This window comes from Odocoileus virginianus, chromosome 10 (assembly GCF_023699985.2).
Source record: "Odocoileus virginianus isolate 20LAN1187 ecotype Illinois chromosome 10, Ovbor_1.2, whole genome shotgun sequence".
NCBI lineage: Eukaryota > Metazoa > Chordata > Mammalia > Artiodactyla > Cervidae > Odocoileus > Odocoileus virginianus.
The window spans coordinates 26500974-26523005 of NC_069683.1; the positions used below are offsets into that span (position 1 = coordinate 26500974).

The 22032-nt window shown below is 34.1% G+C and overlaps 1 protein-coding gene across 4 annotated transcripts in view; it reads right to left on the reverse strand.

Moving 5' to 3' along the window:
- ELP4 (elongator acetyltransferase complex subunit 4) overlaps positions 1-22032 on the reverse strand; it is a 223181-nt gene that overhangs the window by 186085 nt on the left and 15064 nt on the right. For all 4 annotated transcript variants that reach the window (XM_070473222.1, XM_070473221.1, XM_070473223.1 and 1 more), the window contains exon 3: positions 15289-15410. In XM_070473222.1, coding sequence (XP_070329323.1) covers positions 15289-15410 — 122 coding nt within the window. The remainder of the gene's footprint in view (positions 1-15288; positions 15411-22032) is intronic.

Sequence of the window (22032 nt, forward strand, 5' to 3'; positions counted from 1 at the left end):
ACTGGTAACGCCTTTTAATGAAGACATTATTAGACATATTGTTAAGACATATTTTTCATTAAACATAAAATTTTTAAAAATATATTTTATTTAATGTACCTTTCTGAATGGCTGTTATAAAAAAGGTAAGAGATAAGTTGTGCGAAGGATGTAGAGAAAAGGGAATGGAGAAAAGGGAACCCTTGTGAACTGTTGGTGGAAATGTAAATTGGTGCAGCCACTATGGAAAATGGTACGAAAGTTCCTCAAAAAATTAAATATAGAACTATCATATGATCTAGCAATTCCACTTCTAGGTATATATCTGAAGGAGATGAAATCATATATCAAAGAGCTACCTGTACCTCCATGTTCACTGCAGTATTTTTTACAACAGTCAAGGCATAGAAACAATCTAAGTATCTATCAACAAATGAATAAAGAAAATAGTATATATATATAAAACATTACTCAGCCATTAAAAAAAATAAAAGGAAATTCTCCCATTTGTGACAATATGGTGGACTTGAGGGCATCCTGCTAAATGGAATAAGTCAGATAGAGAAAGATAAATGCTATATATACTGATTTAGATGGAGGATCTAAAATATCTGACCTTATAAAAATAGAGAACAGACTGGTGGTTGTCAAAAGCAGGGAAATGGGCGATGGTGATCAAAAGGTACAAATTTCTAGTTATAAGATAAATAATTCTGTATGTGATAAATGTATAGCATGGTGACTATAGTTAACAATACTGTATAATTGAAAGCTGCTGAGAAAGTAGATCTTACAAGTTCTCATCACAAGAAAAAATTCTATATGTGAGGTAATGGACATTAACTAAACTTATTCTGCTATTATTCTACAATACATACATATATCCAAAAATTCACTGTACACCTTAAAATAATAAAGCTACATGTCAATTACATCTCAATAGACTGTTAGGAAAAAAGAACTGCTGGGAAGAGAATAAAAAGTAGAACAAGAAAGCAAAGGACTAAACATGAAGAAATGAAAGGAACTAAAAATATGACATGATACTAAGCAACTGAAGGAATATAAAATATGAAATCTATTTTCCTGTTCTCTTCAAGGAAAAATGAGTGATTTAAACACATACCGAAAATGATATTTTTGGAAAAAAAGAAATACTCTGGTCTTTTTGTTTTCTATTATTCAGAAATTTCTGTAAGAGTTTACATTCAATATGTTGTTTTATTTGTAAGCCCTAACATTTTTGGAGTATGCCATCATCGATCTACCCTGCTCGAATCACTGACCCTAACAGAGATGATCACTGTACCTGTAATCTCTACCATTTGTTGCAATGCCTGTATCTAATCAAACAAAAAATTTGATTGATGTTTTGATAAAATGTCTATTTTGAGAGAATGCTAAGAATAAGCTCTTTAATAATCAAATATAGCCATCAATCACAGATCAGCATCCATCCTCATTATTTTTGAAAATCTCCAGTCTTTGATTTCTAACCCAGCGCACCAACAGAACACAATGTATGGCTGTTATATCTTTGCTTCCTAAGAGAAAGAATATCACATTTTTGGTTCTTTTTTACAATGTGGTACTTATAGTTCCCATATATTTAGCAATGAGGATTATAAACATCAATAAATAAAAATAAAAAGCAGGTATCATAAGTTCCACACAGAAGACAGTATGGAAATACTGTATGGAGATAAAATATCTCTTTTAATCAAATACATTAAGTTAGAAAATTAACAAGAATATACAAATTGGCAATACTTTCAGACAAAAAGAACTATTTATTCTATTTTTTTAAAAAGCTATAAGAAATGAAATTATTACAAACTTGCAATACCAAAGTATATTCCAGTATTTTATTTTTTTACTAGAAACATTTATCCTTATCCATAAGATGCTGTGAATATATTTCTTCCCTTTTCAATTCATGTCATTTTGTGCTTACTGCTTTATTATTTTGTGGTCTTTGTTTTGGCAGATGCACAAGCAAAATCTGATTCCAACAGTTTGACCCTTCTCACTTTTTATGTTCTCTAGGGCATAATAAAACCCAAGATACCATCCCTCAGCAGTTAATGAAGCTTAACCTCCCACCCTCTTAATTACCAATGCATTACACCAACTATGGGCATCATACTCCTCTCTAAGCTATTTTACAATTCAGCAGAAGTACTACTGAGCTATTATGTAGCAACATAATCCATGCAGCATGAGAAATCCTTCTTAAAAGTAAAATCTTTTGATCCTTGCAGGTTTTGGTAACTGTATAATTAATACTACTTAAGCATTATCCGTGTATCAGTAAGTATATTACTTTGTTGATTTATGGGAGGAAATATTTATTTTCTGAAAGTGTGAAAGAGATACAAATCCAAAGATATTACTGATTATCATAATCTAAAAAAACAGTCTAAATATCAAACTGAATATTCACAAATCAAAGGTATGTTCTCCACATTATCTTCATTTAACTATTCAAAACTATGGGGGGAGGAGTGACTTAATTGCTAAAAGCATTCAGAAATGTGGATGAGTGGAATAAGTCAGAAGATCTTGGGGTGTAGTTGATGCTACATTGAAAAGTTTTAAAAACTCAGAGATTTTTAAGATTAGTGATTACTGAATTATCTTGTACCAAACTAAATGCAGTACCTATTAGGGAACATCTTGGTGCAATTTCAGATATTATTTCTTGGATATAAATTTAGCAAAATTACTGATATTACAAGAAGAATGGTGAAAAACACTTTCATATCAGCATAGTAAACTCCCAAGGATAAGTGGACAAAGCTGATGCCTGTGATTTGGAAACTACATTAATTATATGAATCTGAAAAATAGAAAATGAAACCACTGGGATCAGAGCAGTGTTCCTGATACTCTTCCACTGATCCTTATCACGTTATCATCCTTATCCTTAGGATGTTTCTTTTTAACACGTGAACCAGAAATGTGCTGAGAAGACTGGAAAACTCTCTCTTTCAATTTTCTTGACTAAGATAGAGGGAAGGAGGAGGATACATGAAGAACAGAAAATGGAAGTCTGCACTACAAGTATTCAGAAATGAAGAGAAAGAGTTGCACTAAATGAAAATAATTTCATTTAAATGGAGATATAATCATTTAGAAATATTACATTCTAAATCATCACAATTTTAGGAGCACCAGTCATAGAAGGATCTCAAAGCATTTAGACATGTATTAACCCGAGTTCTACTTCAATTGAGCAGTGAGAATGGGAAGATGAGGTACACATAAATTTAAATTCCTCATCTAGGTTCTAGCAGTATGCCTGGTGATACATAAACAGTACTTCTAGTCTTAACCAAAGCAGTTGCAGGTTGCAACACTGTCTATTGATGCTATTGACCAAAAGGAGTTTAAAAGGAAATGCACTGAGTTTCTTGGCATTCTAATATTAGCTTCCATAATTATTTTCCGAACAAGTCTCTATGAGGTTTATGTTAGTTTTATCAATTTTCTTTAATACATCAACTTAGATACAGAATTTATGATTTTATAAATCAAAATGTAAGATCTGTATTACATACTCCTTCAAAACAGTCTCTTTACTTCAGATTTCTTAAGAAGAAAGCTTAAAATAAAAATTTCATGCTTTTACTTACAGAGAAGCAAGATTACACTGCTGGACTCTATTATTTTTATTCATAAAAATTGGAGTTTTCCTTTCTAGATTTTTTTTTTAAAGTTAAGTTTACATATTCAAAGTTAATGTTTAATCTAGTTCTGACTGTACAATCAATAAAACTCATATCCAGAGATATAAGTTAAAGTGAAGAGAGTTCCTAATTAGGTAACTACTATTGTTAAAAATGTGAACTTCTATGTGTGTGTTTATGTGTTACGTATGTGTGTATACATAAGTGTGCATATGTACATTTTTACCTATATTATGCTCCTACTTAGAGAAAGAATAATGAACGGTGAACAATGTAGTCCTTACAATAGGACATATCTTAATTACAATACATTTTGTGAATTGTTTTAAAAAGTAGACTAAATGCTCCACTTCATCACTATTATTAACAGGTTTAGTTAGTGAGATCATATGTAGCAACTCCTTTCAGTAAATGTTTACCGTATAAGAGTGTATATTAACCCATTTTAAGAAAACATGACATATGAAAATCTACATTGAGCAAACAAGTTATATAATAGTAAGTTATTTCTTTTCCTTTAAGTATTAAATGTCTTTACTGAATACAAACTAAATCTTAAAAACTGTTTCTAAATATAGCTATTTTAAAAGTTAAGAAAGTGACAATAATCTTATAATTATTTATTAAATCAAGGCCACAGAATCTTTATACTGTTGGAAAAGAAATACTTCAAAGTTTTATGGATATCTATTGTCAAAGAAATCTCAGTTAGGAACAGAATCAGGCATTATCTTCATTTAAAGGGTCCTGATCAGTTAAATTCCTAACTCAGAAGCACACAAGTGACTAGTTTTATTTATTTCATATTAAATATTTTTAATTTTTTTCAGGATAAACAAAACTTATGGAAAATGTCACAAACAAAAATCCTTAGGGCACTAAGTGAAACTGGATATAATTTTATTTTTATTAAATGTGAAAATTATTTTCTGTAGTATATTTGGTTTTAGTAGAACAGAACTCATTCTCTTTTTGTTCACTGACTACCAAGAAGTAGAGGTAACTAAGAGCATAAAATAGGTTTTTTAAAATTCTATAGCACCCTGTATGTTATAGTCTATTTTAAAAGATAAACATGAGAAGTACACTTCATAGTTTCAGATTTATTTTCTACTTCCACTTTAAGTCTTCATTTTAATACTCTCTATCCTGTTTTTGAAATCTAGCAGACTTTTAGACTGAATGTATGCACCCACAATCAGCACATTTCAAATGCCTGTGATTTCACTAATATATACCATAATGTGAAAAGATGGATGTGAGGAACTGAGGCTTTCTGCAATTGCCTGTCAGTTTCTGATAAACAAAACTTAAATCAGAAGAGAAATACTGAAAGAATCACCCCAACACTAGCTGGAGAAATAGCCCTATTTTGGGGGGCGTTTTTAACACGAGAGTTATCCTTTTACACATAATAAATCTTCACAGACTGCCCCTTGATGGTATACTGCCTTTCTACTCCTATGGTGTCCTTTAATGTTTCATTAAATGGGACACCATGTTAATTTGGGAGGCTGATTTTCTTTTAGTTTGAATGGCTCCAGTTTTCAAGTCATTTATCCCCCTCAAAAGAATTGAATCCCTTCCCTTCTGAATACTTTTTCAGAAAAACTAATCAGAAGAAAAGTGAACCCTTTTTCTAATATTCTCAATTTTGACTTTGTATGACTTCTTTTCCAAGAATGATAAAACTCCTATACTATAGTTCCAAGACTTAAAATTTCTTTGAGTGTAGCAAAACCAGCAAGTATTCACAGCCATCCATTTTTTATGGGTTCAAAATAAGATTTTTGAAAGTAAATGTGAAGCCTGGAATAGATGCTGTAAAATTCAGAAAGCAAAAACCTCAGATATTTCATTTCTGATTTGGAACTCCAGAATACTGTAGGCAGAAATTATTACTATTTTAATATGAAAGGTTAAGTGATCTGTGCAAGGTCCTGAAGCTAGTTAAGTAGCCACACAGAAACTAAAATCTAAGCTCAGATTTCAAGTATATTTCATCTTCTTGAGAATAAATATCCTATTACAGAGTGTGGCATTTTGCTATATAACTTAGGCCACTTTTCTGCATGCAAAATTCCTTTCTTTTGTTGACTTAAGAACAAACATCAAGGCCAACTGTGTGTTCATTTCAACGTTATATCAAAAATGTTCTCACGAGCCAGTGACAGAGAGGTGGGTTTATATTCTTTTATATTTTTATCTTATCTTTGATTTCCTCGTTGGAAAATAAGACACATGCCATCTTTTAAAAGCTGGCTACAAATGTAGGTCACTGGAAGCAGTACTGAGCCTTTGCATGTTTTTTCTTAGTCTTTTTAATTTGCCAAAGAAGCTGTAACTGTGGCTGCCAGGGGAGAACTCAGAATTTTAAATAAGCTCTCACAAGTAGCTAGGGACGGATTAAAAAAGAGTGAAGCCCTAGGGTCAAACAGCAAATTTCCGGCTCTACTAGCACTTGAGAGTTGTAAGCACTGAAAAGCTTATAGCCTGATAATTTTCTGAACGAATAAAATGTTGACAAAGAAGAGAAGGGAACGTATTCTGATTATTGCTCTGCCTTCAAAGATTTTTAAATATTTGTCCTTGTATTATGAACAAAGGTATACAGTGATAAGCTAGCTTTGATAGGACACACATTAAATATTATATAGGCTAGAAAAAGTAAAGAATGTATGGGAAAGTGTGTAATGTATAAAGTGTTGAGCATGCATAAAGCTTGCAAAGTAGAATACAGAAGGGCTAGAAAAAACTTGTTGATATTTTTAACATTATATGTTACTTCTGTTCTGAATCATAAAACTACAGCTTGGAGACGAGCATAATTGAAAAAAATGCTCAATGATAAATTTGGTCAACCAAAGGATGTTTCTTTAACTTCATTTTTATACCTGTTTAAATTTTTGGCATTGAAAAAAAGCATAGGTTGGATCTGAGACATTTCTGTATTCTTCATACTCAGAAAGACCAGATAGTACTACAATGTATTAAGAGCAAACTGACCACTCACTAGATTTCTAATTTTTGTTCCATGATCAATAAATAACATGGATGGCAAACAGACTTAATCATGACACCAAACTGACAGAAGGAAAAGAAATCTTTTTATCAGTAACTCAGACATTAAATTGTTTAGCAAACAATACTGCTTTGTGAAAGTTAAAGTCACTCAGTCATGTCCAACTCTTTACAACCCCAGGGATATACAGTACATGGTAATTCTGCAGGGAACAATACTTAAGTGGGTAGCCGTTCCCTTCTCCAGGGAATCTTTCCAACCCAGGGATTGAACCCACGTCTCCCACATTGCAGGCAGATTCTTTACCAGCTGAGCCACCGGGGAAGCCCGATACTGCTTTATCTAACTCTAAATCAATGCCTTTGATCTCAATTAAAACCAAGCAATCAAATAAAAGAAGAGACACAAGGTATAATAAATAAGACCTTAACAAATTAGTTCAATATTTGAGTAAAGGGCTGATATTTTGAGGCTTAAAATAATGCTTTTAAATGATCAAGATACAAGTTTAACTTTTACTTATGGATTAAAAGACCGTAAAAGAGAATTCTGAAGATGTTAAACTAAACTTTCACACCTCATTACTTTGTTAGCAAGTGAAAAAGTGACCAAAGTGTTATATTAATTCATCAAATACAAATAAGGTTTATTTTAAATGAATTGAAACTCACTCCATGACTTATGTGTTATAAATAATCATTTTCAATTATGAAAGACTTTCTCAATAGTAAATATGGGAAGTTATCATAATTGATATTAAGTTTGAAATATTTATTGACCAACATGTTTTATGTTAAATAAATATCACATGCCATGGGCCTTTTCTAAGCATCAAGGTAGGTGGGGCACTCCTGCTGGGAAGCATGTACTTTTCCTGGGTACACAATAAAACATACAAGTTTGAAGCTTCTTACATGCATTCTAGCCTCCTACTCTGTTCTAACTGTGGCTGATGTTAGACAGTGCATAATGTATGTAATAGAAAACTCAAAAAGTTAATGCAACAAGTCTTTACTCTAGATACTAGATATCTCTTCTTGAACCTATATTACCTCTCTGGCATGTTATCACTAGAAACATTCAAATTAAGTTTTAAAACTGACTTTAGTAAATTATGAAACAGCATTTTGAATTTACTTCTGAAATTTTACTATCTTTAATTCCTTAAGTATTAACACATACCATCATACTGTTAAACATTATGAAAAGAATATAACAGAGAAATTTTAGCATTTTCAAGTTCTTAAGAAATGTTTGGGTGTGCAAGTGTGTTTATAATTTTTTATTTCATATAAAAATCAGCCTATATACTGATAAATGTTTAAATATTTTAACATGAAAATATAATTTTGTGATATTAGAAAACATTCCATAGGAAGTTTTCATAGAGAATATCCATCACTATATTTGAGATGATCAAGAAGATTCTTTTAGATAAAATAGTTAACTGCAAAATACTTACCATACCTGTTTTTAAAAGCTTTAACAACATCATGTATATTGTTCTATAGGATTTTTTAAGGGGTGTAATTTTTCATCGTTACATCTTACTGCCGACTTCCTGAAGCTTTGACTACAATAGGCATGAATATGTTTTCAAAGGATGATGGATAAATTGCTGGGTGGTTATATAACATATCTTAGGCAGCTGATGGGGCTTTTTATCCTTTACTTGTCTTTTAGTTATACACAGTTTTAAGTTAATTATGGTCTATAAGACTGTCTTTTCCCTTTTCTTGTACCAGCAATATTTGCCTTGGTTATAGGTTCTAGAAATCCCCAATCATACATCACAAAATTAAAACTAAGCAATTATAGCATCCTCCCGCTCCATGTTGTATCTCTAAACATTGTTAATGCCTTGGGTTTCGATCATTCATTTCTGGGCTGTTTGATGCAAGAAAGTTTTCAGAATAACTCTTGAGTTGGGCACACTGAAGTCCCAACTGAATGTGATATAGAAAATACATAATATCTATACCTACGCTTGTAGGTGAGAAAGTATGACTTATCTATATTAGTATTTAACATTTCACTTTAAATTACAGAAGTATTTTATTTTTCTCAGACATGTTAAAACTTTGTCTATGTACTAGTATCATGAAGAATATACATAACTGAAATTTTTATTAACCATAATTTTCTCATCCAGTCTATTTTAAATGTGTGAACACTAATGGGACCATATTAAACATATGTATGTTAAAAACAACAGTTTCTGTAATTTCTTACAAAAAATGAGAATGACATATTCTTTTCAGCCAAATACTACTTTACTATTACACATTAAACATGTAAGAAACAGAAGATGACAAGTTTGTAAATTTAAAAAACATGACTTTGTTAACTGGCTCAATTCTTCTATATTCTCATTAGCCAGTAGACTTGCATGGGATTCAAATACTTCTCCCTGATTAGTGTGATCAACCTCAGGGAATTTTGCATCTTCGGCAACATTAGAAACTTATAAATAGAAGAATGAAACAAACTTTGAAAATGCAGTGTCAAATCTGCAGTTATGTTAAGTAAATCTAATGTCTAAGACCATTAGGTTTTTGTGGAGTATTTATATTACCTTTGATAATATATTCTAAGTGCATGAGATAAAGTAAAATAGATCTGATGACATTAGAACACTTTCTTCATTTAAAAACACCTATGGTAAGCTACAGCAAGAGAAACTTAAGACATTAAAAATAAACGGTCATACCATTTTAACATTTATTTCTCTTGAAATATAAGATAAATTTAAGTTTCAAGAGGTTAATTAGCATGCTGTTATAAATTACATCTCAGTAACAGAAAGTTCAAATTTTGGAAAGTCAAGTAAAATATTTCTCAACATTGAAACCAACAGTACTTCTTATAAAGAAAAAATCCAGAGATATATCAATCAATGGGAATTTATTTCAAATAATCATCTTTAAAATAATATTTAATGTAACAGAAAATATCACTAATGGTTTCTTCTAATAAGATAGTCTGCATGTACATGGAATGTGTGACATTACATAGGCATAATTTTCATAAAAGAAAAGTTCAATATACTAATTTAACTCTCTTGCCTGAGATAAACTTCATCTAGTTTTACGAAAGAGCAGCAATAACTTAAGTTATGCCTGCAGTTTTGAAACCCAAATATAAAATGCTTTTTTCCAAACTGATGTGAAAGGAATAATAATTAGTATCACACTAAGTAGAATATAGATTAGTGTACTTTAGGGATGACTAAATACAGGTTCATTGAGCTACATCCATATTTAGACTAGATCATATTGGGCATGTGGTAGTTTAAACTTAGGAAAATTAATCTGGATCAGGTAAGATGACTTGTTTCAATTCTTTTTAACTGTCAAAAATGGGAGTCTTTAAACCTGGGGTACATGAAGACTTTGAAAGAGGTACCTGATTATGAGAATTTTAAGGGATCAATTCCTAGATTTTCAACTTAAACAAATACTCTAGTGAAAAAACAACCTCATAGAGAATGTGCCAAAGATAGATGTACAAGTTTCCCTTTCCCTATTCCCCTTTCTCACTTAATAAGTGAAAGGTTTACTTCTTGTTGCCACAGAGCACTTGGGGCATCGCCACAGCATCAAACAAAAAGACAATTTAAAATATTTACTTGGTATAGAAAATGTGAATGTTCTAATGACTGGAGAAACAACTCTTTCTTCATTTGTTTTCAGCAAAATTTTATGTGGACCTAATAAATTAGACAAAGAACTTAAAATAATATATGTTGATGGACATCGTGTGATTTCTTTTTTGTGTATTACTCAGAAAAAGTAAAAGGATAATTTGAGGGACAGGGTGGCTCAGTGGTAAAGAATCCACCTGCAATGTAGAAGACGTGGGTTTGATCCCTGGGATGGGATGATCCCTTGAAGAAAGAAATGGTAACCCACTCCAATATTCTTCCTGGAAAATCCCATGGACAGAGGAGAGTGTCAAGCTTCAGTTCACAGGGATCGCAAAGAATTGGGACACAACTTAATGACCAAATAACAATACAATAACATAACTCTCTCCATTCTTTATTTAACTATGAACTGCTCACATCTGCAAAAGTGGAAAATATGAATAGAGTTGATGCTAAATTCTGTCCATGAAATTCTAGCAATATTCATGTACTGATACATCTTTATGAAGCAATTTAGTACAAACATTTTTAGGTCTATTGATATATTGCATGCAGTAGTAATTGTAATGGTGATTGAAACAAAAAGAAATGTGTTTAAAACTTAGACTCTTTTGAGACAAGAAGATTGTAAAATAAATTTAAATATAAAGTTTTGTTATAGAAAAACTATCATAAGGTTATTACTAAATATGCTGAATATAAAACATATAACATTCTGACAAAACTCTATGAGGAATAAGTGAAAAAAATATGAATTTAAGGAAAAAATGATTGGTGTAACATTTCCAGTTGTTAAAAAAGAGTTTGCTTATGTATATACTTCTAATATAATAGTAGTGATATCAAACTGCTATTATTTAGATTCAGTTGAATACATGCATAAGACTGATATAAATGTCTTTAAGTAAAAAGTCAGTATTCACAATAACATTCATTGCAACTAAATAATATCATAACTAAATTTTTTTCATACCTTATTATATAAGAAGATACATAGTTTTAAAAAATATTTTTAGAAATATGAGTGTAAAAAGTGGGAAGAGATCAGTGTACTGTCTGGAAAACTGGTCAAGATATAAGATGTGAGGTGATAAAATCATTCAATGTAGGTTAATAAATGTGAAATGCCTTCTTTGGTTTTAAACATAATCTTTATATTTTCAGTAAAATTGTATTAGAGTTCTCCAGAGAAACACTACAAATAGGACGTGTGTGTGTGTGTATACACACATATATACATGAATATATGCATACATATACATCTCTCTAATAAAATTTATTATAAGGAACTGGCTCATATGATTATGGAGACTGACAAGTCCCCAAATATGCAGAGCAAGCTAGAGACACAAGTAAGTTGATAGTGTAATTTCTGTCCAAATTTGAAGGCTTCTGAACCAGGAGAACCAGGGGTGTAATTCTAATCCAAAGGACAGCAGACTCAGGACTCAGGAAAAGCTGGTATTTCAGACTGAACCAGAGGGCAAATAAAAGTTGATGTTCAACTTCAAAGGCAGACCAGGAAGAATTCTTTCTTACACAGGGGAGGGTTAGCTGTTTTGTTCTATATAGGACTTCAACTGATTGGATGAGGCCCACCCACACTAGGTAGGGCAAACTGCTTCACTCATTCTACAAATTTAACTGTTAATCTCATCCAAAAATATTTTCACAGAAAACACTCAGAATAATATCTGATCAAATATCTGGGAACCCTGTGGCCTGGTCAAGCTGACATATATAATTAAAGATCACAAGTCCTCCCCTTGCTTACTTGGCACCCATACATATCTCCTTAAATGATAATTGGCTCCAGATAAAGACAATAAGGAGGTCATAATTCTACATTCCTAGCTCTGTCTCCTAAGATTGTCTTATCCTGGGTCCTTCCTACCTGCACTATGGCCTGGATATTTCACATGCAGTAAGCTAGGGAAATTATAGGGTTTACTTTGCTTATTTTGCATAACTCAGGAATCGCTGTCCTTTATTATGTGATGCTTGAAGGTATGTGATATGTCCCTTATTATGTGATGTTTCATAATATTTTGTCCCGTTTTTTAGTTGTTTCAGGCATGATGACAAGTCTGGTCTTTATTCATCTATTTTGGTCACAAGGTCAACATTAATAAGAGTCTATGTTTTTTGACTCCAGCTTTGCATTTTTTTCTAGTACATCATAAACTCTATGAAAAAAGATTTGAGAATCTAATTATTTGCATGTAAGACTACATAGCTTAAGAAACCTTGATGAAATTATTTTATAATTTCAAAATCCTTCACATACTCCAAAGAAGGATATCTAAAATACACTGAAATATTTTAATACTAACTTGGATAAATCTTAAAAGAGATAGGAACACCAGACCACCTGACTTGCCTCTTGAGAAACCTGTACGCAGGTCAGGAAGCAACATTTAGAACTGGACATGAAACAACAGACTGGTTCCAAATAGGAAAAGGAATACCTCAAGGCTTTATATTCTCACCCTGCCACTTATATTCAGAGTACATCATGAGAAATGCTGGACTAGATGAAGCACAAGCTGGAATCAAGATTGCTGGGAGAAATATCAATAACCTCACGTATGCAGATGACACCACCCTTATGGCAGAAAGCGAAGAAGAACTAAAGAGCTTCTTGATGAAAGTGAAAGAGGAGAGTGAAAAAGTCGACTTAGGACTCAACATTCAAAAAACTAAGATCATGGCATCTGGTCCCATCACTTCATGGCAAATAGTTGGGGAAACAGTGGAAACAGTGACAGACTTAATTTTTTTGGGTTCCAAAATCACTGCAGATGGTGACTGCAGTCATGAAATTAAAAGATGCTTACTCCTTGGAAGAAAAGTTATGACCAACCTAGACAGCATATTAAAAAGCAGAGCCATTACTCTGCCAACAAAGGTCCATCTAGTCAAAGCTATGGTTTTTCCAGTGGTCATGTATGGATGTGAGACTGGAGTATAAAGAAAGCTGAGCACCTAAGAATTGATGCTTTTGAACTGTGGTGTTGGAGAAGACTCTTGAGAGTCCCTTGGACTGCAAGGAGATTCAACCAGTCCATTCTCAAGGAAATCAGTCCTGAATATTCATTGGAAGGATTGATGTTGAAGCTGAAACTCTAATACTTTGGCCACTTGATGCGAAGAACAGACTTACGGAAAAGACCCTGAGGCTGGGAATGATTAAAGGTGGGAGAAGGGGACAACAGAGGATGAGATGGTTGGATGGCATCAGACTTGATGGACATGAGTTTGGGTAAACTCCAGGAGTTGGTGATGGACAGGGAGGCCTGGCATGCTGCAGTCCATGGAGTCACAAAGAGACAGACAGAAATGAGCAACTGAATTGAACTGTACAAATCACGGTACATAATAAAGGTGTCACAGATTGGCTTTCAAATAAAAGAAGGTAGTTCTCTAAGGCAAAATGTAGAAGTATAGTATAGGCTCTAACATCAGTTACACAGGTTGGAAGAGGGAAGAAGTAAAAAAAAAAAAAAATCAAACATTTAAAAAACCACATAGAAATAGGCCTTCCTGCCTATGGCTTGGCAAAAATTTCCTATATAGCTATAAATCCTATATATCAGCTATGTCTGATATAAGATTTTAGGCTCAGTATACTGTGAAATGGGCTGTGAAGAACCTATAATAGCTTCTTTGCAACAGTGATTTTGGCCTTTACTCCACTGCTTCTCACAAGGAGACTACTGTTAGGAAACTGACCAAAACGATTAAGGTCAAAGGGAAAAGAAACAAAAGAATAAACAAACAGAGAAAATAAGAAAGAAAATATCACAAAGAATTAACAGTAGAAATAAGAACGAAGGAAAACAGGCTCTTCAATCAGAAGGGAATCATCTGGAAAATTATACAAAGGGTTTCTCTTTGGTGGTTAGTTGCTCAGTCGTGTCCGACTCTTTGCAACCCCAAGGACTGTAGCCCACCAGGTATCTCTGTCCATGGGGATTCTCCAGGAAACAATACGGAGTGGGCTGCCATGCCCTTTTCCATTTCTCCTGGATTTATTTTAATTTGATAAACAAAGTCTGACCCATAGGAAAGAACCATGTTAGTTTTGACTTCAATATTACAATAATTTTTATGTTTGAGAGTAGAAATTTGTTGGTGTCTCTTGATAGTTATTATAAATTAGTATTTGTCATGCTACAGATTTTTTATAAATGACTTATTCATTTGCCATTTTGCAAACTATACAGTGAAATTAAAATATCCTCTGAGGAAAAAAAATGACTTTAGATTATGAGTTCTAATCAAAGCATGGCTTAAAACTGAGATCCCATTCTGTACAAAGAAATTAAGAATTTTAAAAGTCACAATTGCCTTTTCTGAGGTAAAAAGTATGCTCTGACAAAAAGATATAGTACTGGGTGGGCCAAAAAGTTCCTTAAGATCTTATGGAAAAATCCAAAGGAACTTTTTGGCCAACTCAATATTTTAATCACATATTTTAGTATTATTGCTTATTTCTTAGAAGAAAATAACTTCTGGCATTCTCAAAACAAAGTAATTTTAATAAATGAGTACTTCTAATTTCTGTATCATCCTTCCAACTTATACCTTTGGAATACTGGTTAACATAAAATCTGACAACATTTTGCAGTTGTTTTTCTTTACTTAGCTAGTTTATTAAGTTCTCACACCATCACTTAATAATAATTTTGTTTACCCTCAGCTTTAAATAGCTTATTAAAATTTCCTCACTCTGATAAAAATTTTAAGTTAAAAAATTGTTCAAGACTCTAAAAATAAGACCATATGTTCAAATAAATCTGATACATTTCTTCAAGAGAAAAAAAGACTTGTGAGGTCCCATTAATATATTTAAATACAGTTTGCACATACACAAATATATATCTTGCTTACATATACATAAGCAATATTTTTTTCATGAAACATAATATTTGAATTAATATGTTCTATACCTGTAAAATGTCAGCAGGGTCTTCTTTTGCAGATGCAACCAACAAAGCATGGCCACTGACAATTCCTTCTGCCAGGAAATACTTGAAGAGCAAAGGAGAATAAATGTTGTATTTATCCTCTTCTGTAAGAAAGAAAAAAAATTATAGTCAGAATTCTACTATATTAAGCATACTCAAATGCTTTTATATTTTTTCTCCTTAAAACAAGGATATGAGGTGGAACAATAACTATGTCTTCCGAAGAAGATATATGAATGGTCAACAAGATTGTGAAAAGGTGTTCAATGGTACTAAACATCAAAAAAATGCAACCTGAAACACTGAAAAACCACTACATTCCTGCTAAAATAGCTGAAATAAAAATACAATACCAAGTATTGAAAAAATGTGGAGCAAATAAAACATTCCTATATTGCTAGAGGCAGTGTGAAATGGTAAAATTTGGAAAATAGTTTGGCAGTTTCTTATAAAGTTAAACATAACACTTATAAGAATCAGCAACTCCATTCCTGCTTATTACCCATAAGAGATGACATGTTCACACAGAGATGTACACATAATGTTTACGACAGTTTTTCCGTAAAAATAAAAAACTGGAAATGGCACAAATGTCCATCGACCAGTGAATGGAAAAACAGATGGTATGTCCACTAATGAGATAATACTCAACAACAAAAGAAATGGACTGCTGATAGATGGGCAACAACATGAATCTCAAAAACATTAAGTGAAAAAAGTCAGACGTAAAAAGTATATATAATACGACTGCCTTAATACGATAGTCTGGAGAAAGCAAAACTATAAATTCTAGTGCCAGAAAGATGTTAGGTCTTTGGGGACTAGGAAATATTTGGGTCTGAGAAAATATAGGGGGGATGCTGGAAATGGTTTATATTGTGATTATTGTGGTGGTTACATGAGTATATATATTTGTAAAAAAATCACTAAAATACACATTTAAAATGGGTCTGTTTTATCATATTGATATGTAAATTATAATTCAGTAAAGGCAGTTTATTAAAACGGTCTCCTGTGGCATATCTAAATTACCATGTGGTAATTTGTCTATAAACCTTCTTGCTACACTGGCTAAGAATCTTCTTGCCAATGCAGGGGACACAGGTTTGATCCCTGGTCCGGGAAGATACCACATCCTGCAGAGCAACTAAGCCTGTGAGCCACAATTAAGATCACAGCAAAGTGATTCAGTTAACATGTATCTATTCTTTTTCATACTCTTTTCCATCATGGTTTATCACAGGATACTGAATATACTTCCCTGTGCTGTACAGTAGGATGGTTACAATTATTATTGAATTTTGTATCCCAATTTTTCCACTTAATCTCACATGAATTATAGTCTTGTAACTATGATGTTTAAGAGGCATAATATTCTAGTAAATTTATGTCTCATAATTTACAATATTTAGTCCTCTCCCCAATATGGACTTTTATGTCACTTTCCGGCTTCTGTTACTATTAAATACAGAAGCATTAAAGTGCTCTAAATCCCATATGTCCAACATAGAATGTAGAAACTCATGTTTTCTTCCATCAAATGTGCTTCAGGTTTTAGAATATCGGAATTTATTCTTAATACCTCTTCTCTCCCTCTCACCAATACACCCTTCTCTCCATGCCTAAAATCCTGTTTTATTTTCAAACTATTTTGAGAATTCACTTTGCTCCACGCCAATGTCTCTCCTTTAGGTTTGCTCCCAACAGCTCTGCTCTTGCTAGATGACTGCAATTTCCTCTTACTTCTTTGCATCCACTCTAATCTTCCTTCAATTTAGCAGTGACCTTTTCAAAAAATTCAATATAAACCTGATTATGTCACTTCCCTACTTAAAATCTTTTAGTGGTTTCTCATTGCTCCTGGGAGAAAGAACTAGATCCTTTAGTGTGGTGTACAGTCTCTGCATGGTTGTAGCCAAGGAGGAGAGCTTAATGTGCAAAAATAAAAATACTTGCTAAAAGTGGTATAACAAAATATATGATTATTGTTTTCCTTTAGAAGGTATATAATTGTCACTGAATAACTATTCAGTAAAGAAAAAAAAAAGTAAACCTAAATTATTTAACTGTGCTGTGCAGTGCTTCATTGCTCAGACATGTCCAACTCTTTGAGACCCTATGGACTACAGCCTGCCAGGCTCCCCTGTCCATGGGGATTCTCCAGGCAAGAATACTGGAGTGGGTTGCTATGCCCTCCTCCACGGTATTTTCCCAACTAAGGGATTGAACCTATGTCTCCTGCATTGCAGGTGGATTTGTTACCGTCCAAGACAACATTATTTAACTAGAAAAATAGAAATAATTATTTATAAAATTGAGGACACACAATACCCAGGTGGCACTAGTGGTAAAGAACCCACCTGCCAATGCGAAAGACATAAGAGATGTGTGTTTGATCCCTGGGTCGGGAAGATCCCTGGAGAAAGGCACGGCAATTCACACCAGTATTCTTGCCTGGAGAATCCATGGACAGGGGAGCCTGGCAGGCTACAGTCCATATGGTCACAAAGATTTGGATATGACTGAAGTGATTTAGCGTACAATACTCAGATGGGGAATAAAATATACACATTAGTACTGCAAAGAGCTGGACACAGCTGAAGCAACTGAGCACACATGCACACACTGTGTAAAAGATGGATATTCGCTTGTAGATTATAAAAAATATTGAATGATTTATCATCAATGAAGACATAAAACAACTAAACTAAATGGCAAAGTTCCCACTTTTTTACCTATTTCTTAAATGATTAAGGGTCTTGACTTCTTAAAAAAATCTACATAAAATCCCTACTGATCTTATCTATATTCATATCTTAAATTACTATCTCTAGTAGTCATACTGCATCTGAACTCAGGACTTTAGTATAAATGACTTCACCTCATTGGCTAGCTAATTCCCTTAAATCCTCCCAAATTCAGATTAGATAACCTCATTTTTGGAGAAGCTTTCCTCAAGCCTAGATGACGTGATCAGACTTGGGCGTAGTGTTAACGCCTACAACTAGTATTTAATACACATTATTGAAATTTCCCTACTAAGCTAAAAATTCCTCATGGCAGAGAACACATCTTACTGTTATATCACTAGTACTGGGCACATTGTTGTTGTTCAGTTGCTAAGTTGTGTCTCTTTCAGGATTCCATGGACTATAAACAACCAGGCTCCTCTGTCCATGGGATTTCCCAGGCAAGAACACTGGACTGGGTTGCCATTTCCTCCCTCCAGGGAATCTTCCTGACCCAGGGATTGAATTTGTATCTCCTGCATTGGCAGGTGAATTCTTTACTGCTGAGCCACCAGGCAGGCCCACTGGGCACATAGTACACAGCAAATATTTATAATTATTAAGGGAAAAACAAAAATCTATCTTGTCTCGTCATCTCAGTCAGATCTACTATACTTTGGCAGAAAACATATCCTATCGTAGACACACACACACACAAACACTATAACAGTTATCAAGCCTACTCTTTCAACGACTCCATGGGGCAGCAAAAGCTAATGGGGGGAAGATTACCCATTGAGGGATTAGCAAAAAAAGCAAAAAATAATTTAAGCTGTTGAAGCTGAAAATTACCAATACTATGAAAAATTTTGAGATTGTACAATAAGCATTTCATTAATCTACTTAATAAATCCTCATAACACTGGGCAGACAAAAATGATAACGATGTGACAGAACTGCCAAAAAGGAAATGTAGTTTTGGCCTATATTAATAGTCCAATTTCTAGTTTGAGAGAGATAATTGTTCTATTCTATCCTATGGTAGCTGACCAGACTGATAATAATATATCTCATTTGAGGACTTACACGGACTAAAGCATCTTCCAAATGGGTGACCAGAATGGTGAAGGGACTGGAAAGCATGAGAAATGAGTATTGTCCTTGAAGAAAAAGAGACCCAAGGGATGCAAGTGAGCTGGCTTCAAATATTTCATGGGCTGTCATATGGCAATGGAATTACACTTGCTCATTAATGAATCAAGGCAAATTGGAAGTGGTCAAATAGGAGATGGCAAGAGCGAATGTCGACATTCTAGGAATCAGTGAAGTAAAATGGACTGGAGTGGGTGATTTTAATTCAGATAACCATTATATCTATTACTGTGGGCAGGAATCTCTTAGAAGAAATGAAGTAGGCATCATGGTCAACAAAAGTGTCCGAAATGCAGTACTTGGATGCAATCTCAAAAACAAAAGAATGATCTCTGTTCATTTCCAAAGCAAAACATCCAACATCACAGTAATCCAAACCTATGCCCCAACCAGTAATGCTGAGGAAGCTGAAGCTGAATGGTTCTATGAAGACCTACAAGACCTTTTAGAACTAACACCCAAAAAGATGTCCTTTTCATTATAGGGGACTAGAATGCAAAAGTAGGAAGTCGAGAAACACCTGGAGTAACAGGCAAATCTGGCCTTGGGAGTACAGAATGAAGCAGGGCAAAGGCTAATAGAGTTTTGCCAAGAGAACGCCCTGGTCATAGGAAACACCTGCTTCCAACAACACAAGAGAAGACTCTACACATGGACATCACCATATGGTCAACATTGAGATCAGATTGATTATATTCTTTGCAGCCAAAGATGCAGAAGCTCTATACAGTCAGCAAAAACAAGACCAGGAGCTGACTGTGGCTCAGATCATGAACTTCTCATTGCCAAATTCAGACTTATATTAAAGAAAGTGGCAGCAAAAGATGGAGAGCTCTATACAGTCAGCAAAAACAAGATCAGGAGCTGACTGTGGCTCAGATCATGAACTCCTTATTGCCAAATTCAGACTTAAATTGGAGAAAGTGGGGAAAACCACTAGACCATTCAGGTATGACCTAAATCAAATCCCTTATGATTATACAGTCGAAGTGAGAAATAGATTTAAGGGACTAGATCTGATAGACAGAGTGCCTGATGAACTATAGACAGAGGTTTCTGACACTGTACAGGAGACAGGGATCAAGATCATCCCCCCAAAAAAGAAATGCAGAAAAGCAAAATGGCTGTCTGAGGAGTCCTTACAAACAGCTGTGAAAAGAACAGAAGTAAAAAGCAAAGGAGAAAAGGAAAGATATACTCATTTGAATGCTGAGTTCCAAAAAATAGCAAGGAGAGATAAAAAAGCTTTCCTCAGTGATCAATGCAAAGAAACAGAGGAAAACAATAGAATGGGAAAGACTAGAGATCTCACCAAGAAAATTAGAGACACCAAGGGAACATTTCATGCAAAGATGGGCTCAATAAAGGAAATAAATGGTATGGACCTAACAGAAGCAGAAGATATTAAGAAGAGGTGGCAAGAATACACAGAAGAACTGTACAAAAAAGATCTTCACGACCCAGATAAACATGATGGTGTGATCACTCACCTAGAGCCAGACATCCTGGAATGCGAAGTCAAGTGGGCTTTAGGAAGCATCACTACGAACAAAGATAGTGGAGGTGAGAGAATACCAGTTGAACTATTTCAAATCCTAAAAGATGATGCTGTGAAAGTGCTGCACTCAATATACCAGCAAATTTGGAAAACTCAGCAGTGGCCACAGGACTGGAAAAGGTCAGTTTTCATTCCAATCCCAAAGAAAGGCAATGCCAAAGAATGCTCAAACTACCGCACAATTGCACTCATCTCACACGCTAGTGAAGTAATGCTCAAAATTCTACAAGTCAGGCTTCAGCAATACATAAACTGTGAACTTCCAGATGTTCAAGCTGGATTTAGAAAAGGCAGAGGAACCAGAGATCAAATTGCCAACATCCACTGGATTGAAAAAGCAAGAGAGTTCCAGAAAAACATCTAGTTCTACTTCAGTGACTATGCCAAAGCCTTTGATTGTGTGGATCACCATAAACTGTGGAAAATTCTGAAAGAGATGGGAATACCAGACCACCTGACCTGCCTCTTGGGAAACCTGTATGCAGGTCAGGAAGCAACAGTTAGAACTGGACATGGAACAACAGACTGGTTCCAAATAAGAAAAGGAGTACGTCAAGGCTGTATGTTGTCACCCTGCCTATTTAACTTATATGCAGAGTACATCATGAGAAACACTGGGCTGGAAGAAGCACAAGCTGGAATCAAGATTGCCGGGAGAAATATCAATAACCTCTGACACCACCCTTATGGCAGAAAGTGAAGAAGAACTAAACAGCCTCTTGATGAAAGTGAAAGAGGAGCGTGAAAAAGCTGGCTTAAAGCTCAACATTGACAAAACTAAGATCATGACATCTGGTCCTATCACTTCAAGGCAGATAGATGGACAAACTGTGGAAACAGTGGCAGACTTTATTTTTCTGGGCTCCAAAATTACTGCAAATGGTGATTGCAGCCATGAAATTATTAATAGATGCTTACTCCTTGGAAGGAAAGTATGACCAACCTAGACAGGATATTAAAAAGCAGAGACATTACTTTGCCAACAAAGGTCTGTCTAGTCAAGGCTATAGTTTTTCCAGTGGTCATGTATGATGGAGAGTTGGACTATAAAGACAGCTGAGTGCTGAAGAATTGATGCTTTTGAACTGTGGTGTTGGAGAAGACTCTTGAGAGTCCTTTGGACTGCAAGGAGATCCAACCAGTCCATCCTAAAGGAGATCAGTCCTTGGTGTTCATTGGAAGGACTGATGTTGAAGCTGAAGCTCCAATACTTTGGCCACCTGATGTGAAGAGCTGACTCACTGGAAAAGACCCTGATGTTGGGAGGAATTTGGGGCAGGAGGAGAA